The sequence below is a fragment of the Amblyomma mixtum genome, chromosome 3, assembly GCF_055824585.1.
Source record: "Amblyomma mixtum isolate Tamu chromosome 3, ASM5582458v1, whole genome shotgun sequence".
Lineage (NCBI taxonomy): Eukaryota > Metazoa > Arthropoda > Arachnida > Ixodida > Ixodidae > Amblyomma > Amblyomma mixtum.
Window position 1 is genome coordinate 424,600,466 of NC_143014.1, and position 11,989 is coordinate 424,612,454.

Consider the following 11,989-nt stretch of genomic DNA (forward strand, 5'->3'; position numbering starts at 1 on the left):
CAATTTGGGACCCCAGCTACGCAAATTCAATTAATGCACTCGAGCTTGTACAAAATAACGCCGCCCGTTTCATCCTACTTAACTTCAATCGTACTGCAAGTGTCACCTCCATGAAAAATACGCTCAACCTCCCACCCTTAGCCTCCCGTCGAAAATTTTCACGGTTATGTTTATTTCATAAAATTTTTTACAACTGTCCCAATCTACGCGATGAATTGATATCTCCTCCGTCTTTCATCCCTCCACGGCTAGATCACGTTCACAAGGTCGGTATAACGTCGCACGAAACAAAAGCTTGTTCTCAGTCGTTCATTCCCCGTACATCAGCAGATTGGAACCACCTTCCCGGATCGACAGCCTGCATTCAAGACATCCTGCGCTTCCGTAACAATTTAGCTTACATTGTATACTAAGGCTCACAACAAATGTACTTATCATTCTCCATTTCCTTTGTTTACTTTAGTTTCCTTTGTTCTCTTACCTTGCACTTACATAATATGCTTACTTCTTTTACTGAATTGTATAACCACGAACATGACGCTTGTATGTTGAATTTTTGTTTTTGTTCACTTTCTGTAATTTGTAACCACTCCCCTCTGAAATGCCTTTGGCCCTGAGGGTATCAATAATAAATAAATAAATAAATAACCGCCTTTAATTATCCTTGACTTGTAACACTTTTAAACCAATTAGGCGTTTCACCGTTAACCATGCCGTAAACTTCACGTGAAATCAGCGTGCGGTGAAGGACAGCGCCACTCGGCCTTCCAGTCCCACGTCTAACCTCCCCTCCCCCCTCCCTCCCCCCCACACAGTGGCCCGTCTGGCTCGCCTCTCGGGACCTGAACCTGCAACGAGCACTCGTCACCTTGGCCCAGGGCCTATTAAATGCCTAACGTAAAGGCTGTTTTAATAAACGTGTTACATCGCCACCACCACCCTATATTCTGCCTCTCTGTCTGTTGGCGCTCATGTGGAAGCTGCGGCATTCATCTGTAAATCAGGGGTCCAGCTATCAAAGCACCTCGCCAAGAACGCATCGCGACCGACACATCAGCGATCGTGTTAGCTCGGCCATGGCTCGGCGTACGCTCCTAAAATCGCACTCATGCGCCGGTATTCGTAATGCGGCAGTAAGAGCTCCAGCGGCAGCGCGGCTATCGTAGCAAGTGCCGCACGGACAGAAGAACGCGCCACCATGCCAGCGGCCCGTGAGTTCGCTGCCGCGGAACTCTCACGGCAGCAAGCGTACCACCGGAGAATTACCACAGTACACATATATCGCTCGGTGCGAAATCGCCGAACAGGGTGAAAATTGCACCTTCGCAGCAAACGGCAGCCTCAAGCAAACATGACGCGCCCTGTATGAAAAGTGATTCAGTGCGTATCCTCGATTGCCGCGAGAATCATGCCACAAACGCGCGGAGCAGGCTCACACGAAACACTGCCAAGCGCCGCCCGCGCGAGCGAACCCTGCGACGTGACCGCGTGTGACCGTTCGAAAAAGCGTCGCCTTGAGCTCGCCGGTGAAAGGAAGGCATGCAGATGACAGGAGAGGTCCTTGCACGAAAGGTTCATGCATAGCACGGTCCAAATGGACGCTAAAGAGCATACACCCGCGCCGTACAGCCAAAGATACCCAAAGCAAAGTCGGAACCACAGAGTCAAAATACTACCAAAAAACTTATCTAGTTAGTTACGATGGTCGCGAGGTGATGGCGCCACTCGCAGAAATCAATGGCGGTATCAGTACCGTTCAGTCGCGCTTGTTATCGCTACATATTTTGCGTGCTTGACTGCAATGCAATTTTCGGGTAATATTTTAATGTTTAACGTTATATTAAAAACTAAAAACTAATAAGGCAGAAATTAATTTCACAATTCCTATTAAAGCGTCGTTTTAGCCCACAGTACACGCATCGGTGGCGCTTCAAGCGCAACTTCGAGTCCAAAGTCTGACGCAAACGTTTCGCAGCGATACCAGCGTGGCCACGTGTGGGAACTTCTCGAGGGAGATTCGCGTGCAAGATCAAAAAAGGTAACTTTCTTTTGTATTATTGTATCGTTTGATTGATTCGTGCATCACAGAACAGATTTTTGCTGGAAACTTTTCACTGCCTGAATTCATGCCAGGGCTACAAGTGTACAGGCGCGGACAAAAGTAAACGGAGCACGCCATTGTCTTGGAATATTTTTCACGCGTCACCTAATTGAAATTTCCAGCAGTGGTACGCGCATGATGGTAGAGGAGGTTGGTAGAGGAGGTTGGTGGGCTTTCTTGCAGACAAACAACGCTTCTTCATTACCAATGGAGAAAGCGTGATTGCACTTTGAACGCAATAGCATGCTCCGTTTACTAATGGCCGCGCCTGTACAAGCGACCTCGGAGCCGTACGAGATGTTGGCGAGTGCAGCCTCTCCTCGCGTTCGTATTGGCTAGCGGCGAGCAACCGGTTTCTCCGCTGGACCTGTTGCGGTGGCTCGGTGTCTAGCCCTTTAGGCGCGCAGCGGCATGTTCGGCTCCGGGTTCGAACACGGCCGCGCTTTGTACGCAAAAGGCGCCCGCGTGCTGTGCGATGACGCTGCACGTTAAGATCCCCAAGTGGTTGAAATTATGCCGCAGCTTCCTCTACAGCACTTCTTTCACTGCCACCTTCCCTCACGGCACGGTTGAGGTGTGCACCTTTTCATCTCCTAAAGAAAAAAAATTATTCCCCGCTGGCAGAAATCGGTTTCGGGCCGATCGCGCATTCCGCTGGGTGTTTCAGCCGATCCCCAGCCGCAGCTAAAGTATTCACCAGAGCGGTGGGTTGCGCATGCTCTCGACGCCGGATTCCCAAGTGCGAATGTGCCTGGACAGTCGCTACTTTCCTTACGGTGCTTTTAGCTCTTTGCTGTGGCAAACTGCTTTCCGCGGGAAAACAAACAATTTCATGGTGGTGTGGGAAAAAGTATTCTCCCAAAATTTAATAGGTTTGCTTTGTTCCAATCAGGTCTCTTTTTAATGACACACGCACAGCATATGTATTACGTACGAAGAAAAAAAATCTTCCATTGGAAAAATTTCAGTGACTCGCGGATTTGTTCAGTCAGAAAATTGAGAATAAAAAATCTGGCAATTTCCTCACTGGCGTCCCAGAACCCTCCTCGCAGCGCCGCCTCTCCTCCTCCGCTCTTTTCTCCCTTCTCCTCTTTTTTTCTTTCACGGCTGTTACGCTCTTCGGTCTATTCCTCGGGCGAGTCTGCCTCCGCGCACCGCCGCCGCGAATCTGCGCGTCTTCTGAACCGCGGCCTGGTCAGCGCGCCTCTCAATGTGCTGACGCATGAACACGTAGGTGGTGGTGGAAACGTTTATTGCCAATGATGTAAATCGTAGGGGGCGCCTGGTTTGCCGCAAAAGTTTGCATGATTACGAGCATTGGTCTGGGTATCGGGCATGCAGCAGTATTGGGTATTGAGCAGTCCGGGTTCGTGGTTGTCGCCAATGTGCAGCCTGCGCTATGGTGAGGGACGGAGCGGGGGGTGCGTATTCCCTTCTTTTGTCTCGGTAATACGAGAGAATATCACGGAAGGAGACCAGGTAGTGCATTCCCTGCTCACGACAGTATGAGGCATTAAAGGCTTTCGCCTTAATAAAGCGATTCTGCTCGTATTGTCTTTCACAGCTATTCTGCTCCTGGCGAGCTTCTAGGGCGGCCGGCTCGCGATTTTCGCGTTGCCCTCGCGTTGCCCTCTGTGCCGGCACGTTCCTCGCGCAAATAAGGCGACTGCGCACGTACTTAAAATGGCGTTAAAGGGCGATTCACACGACGGTCCGTTCGCCCGCGGCCCGCGCACTACCTGGTCTCCTTCCGTGATATTCTCTCGTGTTACCGAGACAAAAGAAGGGTATACGCACCCCCCGCTCCGTCCCTCACCATAGCGCAGGCTGCACATTGGCGACAACTACAAACCCGGACTGCTCAATACCCAATACTGCTGCATGCCCGATACCCAGACCAATTCTCGTAATCATGCAAACTTTTGCGGCAAACCAGGCGCCCCCTACGATTTACATCATTGGAAATAAACGTTTCCACCACCACCTACGTGTTCATGCGTCAGCACATTGAGAGGCGCGCTGACCAGGCCGCGGTTCAGAAGACGCGCAGATTCGCGGCGGCGGTGCGCGGAGGCAGACTCGCCCGAGGAATAGACCGAAGAGCGTAACAGCCGTGAAAGAAAAAAAGAGGAGAAGGGAGAAAACAGCGGAGGAGGAGAGGCGGCGCTGCGAGGAGGGTTCTGGGACGCCAGTGAGGAAATTGCCAAAAATCTATCATATACGTTTTACGCGTCACAATGTCCACAACGAGAATTAAAAGTTACCGAAAGCCTCATGCTAAATTTTCCGATCGGTACAAAAAAAAAAAACAGAAAAATGCTCGCGCGAAGTGCTTTGGGCTACTCCGTAGTGTAGTGCCAAGGTCTACCCCGGGCCTTCTTCAAGGCAACTCGATCCAACCACTGCTTGAGGCTCTGAAAGCTGCGAATCTGGTATAGGCAATTGCGAAAACTAACGTCACATACAGGCAGCTGTCGATGGTCGGGGGTCGGGGCTTGGCGGAGCAGTCATCTTTCCACATAACGCTTTGGCTTGCACCTACAAAGTCTAGTGTCGATGCTGCGAAATCGCGAGAAGAGCCCCGTTGCTAAGCGTGGTCGTCGCGTGACGCGGTCCCCACCTTGGAAGCCATGCTTGCCGTGATCGCTCCGCGCTGACAGGTTTCCCGGGAAGTTTAAAAATATTCCATCATACCGCTAAAAAAAGAAACGAATCTGAAGTACACTCTTTTTGCAATATGCGGGTTGGCGTTACTGTCCAGAAGCGGAACAGATCGCGCGTAATGGGCCATTTTGCGCCTTCGTTCAAATTGAGTGATTTGAATAGGCACGGTAAGGAAAGAGTTACAAGGTACTTTGACTTTTCGAGGGGAAAGTTTTGCTCGGAGTGAAAAAAAAAAAATTAGGGGAAAGCTTCGAGCCTCTCCAGATATCTTGTTTGGCGGCCGTGGGGCCTTCGCGCGAGTGTCGGAGTCATGACGTCGTGTCCGTCAAGCGCAGTACAGCGCTGCGCGGACTCGATAACCCATGAGTTGCGCGTGGTTCATTGAGAGTCAGATGGCTTAACGGCGCGGTACACGGTAGCGCACCGATATGTCGGATTCGTGTCGCTGCGTGGCGGCTGTTGCCTTCGCGCTTCGGCTGCTTCGCCTTCCGTGGCGCGCGGCTTGCCGCCCGTTGACGTGGTTTCTCCGCTGCCCGGCCGATGTGGGTGATCGTCTCGTTTGCGAACGGGTTAAAGCTGGAACTCAAAGCATCGACGCAGGGCCGGACGGCGTCTCGTCTGGCGGCGAAGCCAGTGGCTAATCACCGACGTCTGGGGCTGGGCGGAGGGGACCAAGTCGCCGTGCATTGGCAGCCGCTTCGGAAGGCGCCTTATGTCAGCGTGCGCGATGTGCGTCGCCGTTGTGGTGGAGTTTGTTCTTCGATGCTTTGCACCGTGCTACCGCGCGCATTGATAAGTGTATTAGTGACTCGCCCATAGGTGGGACACTCACATGCAGTGTTATTGTTCTGTCCCTGTAGCGGCAGCTTGTAAATATGCCATGACTACAGCGAACGAACGAGACAAGAAGAAGGACACAGGCAGAGACACAACACAGCGCTGACTCACAACTGAATTCTTGTGGGAAGCAATACATCGGGCAAACCGGCCGATGTATCAATGAAAGATTAAATGAGCATGATTATAATGACGCACGTGGGCCTATCGGCCACGAAGCGAAGCACTGGAGAAATGGCAAAAGTGATGATGCTGATGACGAAGATGACAACGATGCCTGCGAACCATTGTACAACGAGTGCGTTGTGATAGGTACGAACCGCGATTCGTTGACAAGGGAAATCATAGAAGCACATATGATAGCAAGGCTCCAGGAAGAATGCATAAGCGCACCATCTGTATTGCTGTCAGGAAAAGAAAAACGCTACCTTGAATGTGAATGTTGACACGCGTGTGCTTTATTTTGTTTTTATTATTATTATTTTTGGAATTTTTTGAATTTTGTTTTCCCGCTGCATGACTTGTGCCCATTTCCTTCCATTTTTGGCCGCCAGTTTGGTATTTATTCCGGCTGGCAGCTAATAACGATTTCAGTTGTGAGTCAGCGCTGTGTTGTGTCTCTGCCTGTGTCCTTCTTCTTCTTGTCTCGTTCGTTGCGCTGTAGTCATGGAATATCGGAATCAACTCGCCCAGCAACTTACCTTGTAAATATGCGCGTGCCTTCCAGAGCGCAAGATTAGGCGGCTACCGTTGATGCCTCGTACCGAGCGCAAGTCATTTTCGCGAGTAAAAGTAACAAAAAGTTAGACAAGAGAGACACGCAACTTGAAGAACGTGTGATTATCGGTTCTTAAGCGAGATAAAGAAGGCAGAGCAGGGGTCCTTCGAATATCGCTTTGCCGTCCACGTTCATCTGTTAAAGGGGCGTTCGCCTTTGCTTCACTCTTTTAGCTGCAGGTTCTTTCAAGCCGTTGTGTTGGACGCACAAGCCATGTCCGGGGGCCTCCGCATGTACGACTACTGCACTCTTCCGGACGAAATCTGGCTCAGGATTCTCGTGCACCTGGACGCCCGCTCACTCTTGGCGATTGAAAGCACAAGCAAGCGCTTCGAGAGCGTTGTGTATGATGCCGTAGTTCTAAGGGAAATCCGCTGCAGCCCCAACGTGAGCCATGAAACCATGGCGAATTTCTTCACACGCAGGCGAGTGCAGTTCGTCAGGAAGCTGATCCTCGACAACTGCATCATGACTGACCCGGCGAACGTTATCCTCTGCGCTCGCCTGTGTCCGAATTTGACCTCATTCAGCTGCTTGAGCTGCAGAGTGGATCCCGCGGGCATCGTCTCCCTGCTCATCGCACCGCAGAGTTCGTTGGAGAGCCTGATGTGGTCCCTGTACCCGGAGGAAAAGTACCCCAGTGCGTACACCACCCTTCAGCGGCTGCTGGAAAACAGCCCAGAATCTCGCGCCCTGAGCGTCCGCTATATGTACGTCGAAGTTGCGAGGCACGACGCGTGCGCTGAAGTAGTGCGAGCCATTCTGGACCGCAGCAGTGCCCTGGAGGACCTGCATCTGCACGTGATGCAGAGCGAACACCACTGGTCTATCGAGCTGTTCGGTAGCATGGTCGGAGAGAACTACATCAAGCGGCTTCGCTCATTCACATACTCGCTGGAAGAGCCCACTAGCCGGCAGCTCAAGTCTCCGTACCTGCGGCTGGCGGGCAAGAACCAACCGAATTCAGTCTTCAAGATCGCAGCTGCCCTCCTTGGTAACGTGGTGGTTCGCATGCAGCCCGTCGAGAGCGTCAACTGCGTGTTCCTGCCGGACGTTGTGCAGAGGCCGGCGGGCGTCTGGGGCTTCACTCAGCTGGTCCTCGCCATCAAGGATCCCAACAGGAGAAGCGCCGAGCAGCTGGCCGCCGCTGCGCGCCAGCACAGCTGGTCGGAGCTGCGCAGCTTGGCCCTGACCGCGGTGCCTCGCGACCGCGTGTGCCAGCTGCCCATCGTGGGGGTCGAATTCGTGGAACCGCTGCGCAGCCTCTTCGCAGTTTGCCGCGCAATCACTGCGCTCAACTTGACATCGCTCCACTTTACCACCAGCGTCAATTGCTGCGAGATTGTGGCGGCCAACCTGCCCATGCTCCAGGAGCTGGCCGTCGCACCGTGCAGCATCAACTACGAGGGCTCTGTGGATCGGCTGGCAGCCGGCTGCAGCCGCCTCCAAGAGCTTGACGTGCGCGTGTCCCGAGACGGCGCCAGCGGCTTCTGCAGGACTTGCGGGCTGCCGCTGAACATCCCGCAGCGCAGCATGGCGGCGCTGCAAGAGCGCACCGAGCTAAAGCGGCTCAGCTTCTGCGACGTCCAGGTGATGCCCTCCCTGGAGTTCCTGCGGGCTTGCCGGCTGGTCAGCCTGCGCCTGTTCACGGTCTCCTGGGGCGACGACAAGAGCTACTGGGGAATCGGGGCGCTGCTGCGCTCAAGTCCCAGCCTTCGCTCCTTCACCTACGGGAACGCCAACCTCGACCTAGGCTGCCCGAGGTTTCTCCGCGAAATCTCGCGTGCCAAGCACCTCCGCATCCTGACGCTCTACTCGGGGGTGTGCGCCGGCGCTTCCGTGGTGAGGGAGTTATTCCGCAAGCTGCCTCGCACCATGCCTCGCCTGGAGGTCCTCCACTTGCACTACACGATGCTGACGGGCGTCGAGGTGCCGGTTACCTGGATCGCCCACGAGCGCGGCCCCGACACGGACCCGAAAGCACGCGGCGTCACGGTTGGCAGCCTGCCCTGCATCTTCTGCCACGGCTCCACATTCATCGGCCTCGCCAGCCCGCGAAACCGCAGCGACGCCTTCTTCTAGGCGGATTGGTGAGCTTTTTCAAAAGCACCGTGTTTTCCAAGAGGCGTCGAAAATTTTTTCAATAAAGTTGCCACAATTTTCCCAATGCCTTCATGTGCCCCTGATATGACATCATTGCCGGACTGCGGTCCACCGCCTCAATTATGGCTTGGACGCACTGTCCTCTGCTTGCATTCGTGCTGAGCTTGCGGTTCGCGCAATTGCTAGCACCTTTATTAAGGCGTATTAGTGGCACTGTTACCAGTCCGCCCCTGCAAAGTTCGTTTTTGGAGAGTAGGCTTGAATGGAGAACTCATATGAGAGGGTGCAAAGACAGCTGTTTCTCTCTACAGGTGACAGGTACACAAACGCAATATTACTGTAACAAAAAAAAAACGTTTAACAACGTCGCCGTTCCTAGAATACGCGTGTTTAAAATATGCCAAAATGCACCTTTAAGCATGGTAGAGAGAGGTTGGGCAGGTGGCTCTTGATAATCGCCAAGTGAATGAGGGGAAAATCCTCGGGGTGCTTGCCAGTTTCGACAAAAGGATATCGTCATACGAAGCAGTAATTTTATAACTAGGGGCACGCTGAGGCTCCGCCTTGAGGGTATGAGGCGACAGGGTTAATGGTTTTTGCACTTTCTTAATTAGTAGATTTCTCTACCCAGGCAGTCGGCCCGATATTGGAAATGGATGGTCTCACTCTGGTCTTCTGTGGGACCGGCCTTAGCCAATGCATTTCCGATACTGGGCCGATTAGCTGTGCTGCTGGGGTAATTACACATTAGCATACTACACGTGATAGCCCACTTACAACGACCATCGTTATAAGTCCACTCGCCTGTAGTCTTCACGCACATCTTTCATCTTTGCGGCGTAGAGTAACACGCGCCACAGCAATTCATTTTGGATTGATGCACCTCTGTACTTCCTCCTCCGAACCTCGCAGGTTCGGAGATGTATACACATTGTTCTTAACGTAGCCTCAAAGAACTCGCAGTATAATTACGGTAATCGGTAATACATACTGACAGCGCAGCTGTTGTGGATGATTTCTGCGACCCAGTGAAGAAGGCCTTCTGTTATTTATGTATTTGAGGCTAACTGAAGCATTAAAGAGACCTCCAAAGGTGGGTCTTCTCGACGACCGCGCTACGCTTCTGCTTCGGCAGCATTTTCAGCCATGCCCAGATTTCCTATCATCATGAGGATTGCTTCTGGTTGCTCGCTTTGTAGCAGGCGCACACGGCATGTGCATACCAGCCGGTTGAGAGAAACATGAAAAAAAAAATATTGCCGGCTATCAATTGGTTTGATCCGGAGGAAATGCGATAGCATGCGGATATCAATCGCCAATCTATTCCAGTTCTCAATGTATTCCAATTCTCAGTTCGTTCTTTCACTTCCCCATCTATTCGATATCTGATTCTATTCCAATTCCGACTACGCAACTGCGGGAAATTTGCTCCACATAGAATGCGGTGGGTCCTCGTGCAGTGGCGTAGCGTTCAAGCGATGCACCACTGCACTGGCGGGTTTCAAACGCAGCCTCCGGTGGGGCTGGTGGAACGCAGGTTGCGCTTCCCGACCAACACGGGAAGGATTGGCTCCTGCAAGCCTCGTTTTGCACTGAACAGTTCTCTGGGAAGCTGCATATTTACTGCGTATAGGCCTGCTGTTTTCTGGGTCATTTTCTTAGCCATTTCACTGTTTGCTGGGCGGTTCGGGCGTCTCCCTGCTCTCCCCCTACAGGTGGAGAAGGGGAGGGGGATAGGAACAGGAGAGGTGGACGGTTCACAGGTGGTGAGAGTATAGTCCACCTAAGCACCACTCAGCTGGTGGAGGCTTCGCACAGACACCGCCGGACAGCATTCGCCTTCATGACCCACCTAATGGTATCGCATTAAACACGAAGATGACACAAGCTTCGCCTTGAGATTAGACGCGACAGCACCTTTTCCTTCTTTTTTTTTCTCTTTTTATTCCTTTCGCATTTCTCACCGATTACCAATACACAATGACATTGTCGATCACGTTACCGATTTCAAATCACCAGTCAAAATTATCTATTACCAACCACTGTCTAGGTTACACTGACCGACATACTACGTCACTGCATATACACATGCACATACCATGGCCGGTTGATCATGGTTTATGGTTTATGAGGTTTAACGTCCCAAAGCGACTAAGGCTATGAGAGACGCCGTAGTGGAGGGCTCCGGAAATTTCGACCACCTGGGGTTCTTTAACGTGCACTGACATCGCACAGTACACGGGCCTCTAGAATTTCTCCTCCAAAGAAATTCCAGCCGCCGCGGCCGGGATCGAACCCGCGTCTTTCGGGTCAGCAGCCGAGCACCATAACCGCTGAGCCACCGCGGCGGCGGCCGGTTGATCAGCAGCAAGCGGCCGTGCACATACTTACCTCATGATGAAAATGGGGGCGCTAACAAAACGAAGACAGAGAAAGGAGACAACAAGACGAGCGAGGAACGCGCTCCTCCACACACACCATTTTTTTCACTACAGTGAAACACCATAACATGGCCTTTTCATTGCGCGGAATTTCTGGCGCCTGATTAGCACATTTATATTTGGTTTTATTTTTTAATGACTATAACGTCAGTACACATCATTTAAAAGGAACAAAACAGCGCGAAGGAACACAGACACGCGAAGAAACGACACACACACGAGCGCTGACTGACAAGTGAAATTTTATTCTGGTGGACATGTTTAAATAGAAAACATGAGAGGGTGGGTAACAGGGCTGCTGCAGCGATAACCCGCCGAGGACGAGGGAAATTGTCGAAGCCCTCAAAATCCATCAAGCCGGTGTACAATGCGTGAGCACTCCATCCCTCTGCTTGTCAAAAAAAAAAAAAAGCTGGATTTTCTGGGTGACTTGACAAACACCTAAGGTTCTTGTTTGCCACACACAGCTGAATAATTCACAGATCCCTGGTTGGTAGTGCTTTTATCTTGCTTTTAGTTCCCCCTATTTGGACAAGCTTTTACGTTCTTCACGTTTTTATGTATTCACTTGTATAATCTCACCTGTGTCCTTCATGGTTTTAACGCATTCCTCGCCCTTTTGGGTAATTTTTCATGTTACCTACCTGACCTCCTTTTCGCGGCCCTTTATACTGTCTTTTTATTGCTTGTAACTTTCTTTTGTTCCCTATTTTTTTTTTGCCATCTTGTCACGCGACCACACTGATTGCCGGTTATCGCTGTAGCAGCCCTATTACCCACCCTCTCATGTTTTGGTCAAATGTTTAGGGGAATCCCCCAAGGTGGAGTAGATTGGTAATAAGGGAGTAATTACTCATTGGCATCCACCCAAGCGCAGCCATACGGCTACAAAGGAAAGCTATACAGCTTTCTCAGAAATTTCGTAGTTAAAGAAAAATTCGTCCTGGTCCGGGGTTCGAACCCGGAACCACCGCCACACCGGAGCAGTCGCTCTACCAATTGAGCTAACCGGGACGGCAAGCTTATGGTAGGGCGAGAGCGAATTGATCAGTAACTCGAAGTGGG

The 11,989-nt window shown here is 51.7% G+C and overlaps 1 protein-coding gene across 1 annotated transcript; it reads left to right on the plus strand.

Moving 5' to 3' along the window:
- The first annotated feature begins 1,971 nt into the window (after positions 1-1,971).
- On the plus strand, positions 1,972-8,470 carry LOC149357931 (uncharacterized). The gene is made up of 2 exons (XM_089577995.1): positions 1,972-2,038; positions 6,554-8,470. Exon 2 carries the CDS (start codon positions 6,594-6,596, stop codon positions 8,460-8,462), a length of 1,869 nt encoding a protein of 622 aa, XP_089434121.1. The 5' UTR covers positions 1,972-2,038; positions 6,554-6,593; the 3' UTR covers positions 8,463-8,470.
- The last annotated feature ends 3,519 nt before the right edge of the window (positions 8,471-11,989 follow it).

Coding starts and splice junctions, on each gene's coding strand:
- LOC149357931 (XM_089577995.1), top strand. CDS start 6,594: ATGTCCGGGGGCCTCCGCATGTACGACTACTGCACTCTTCCGGACGAA.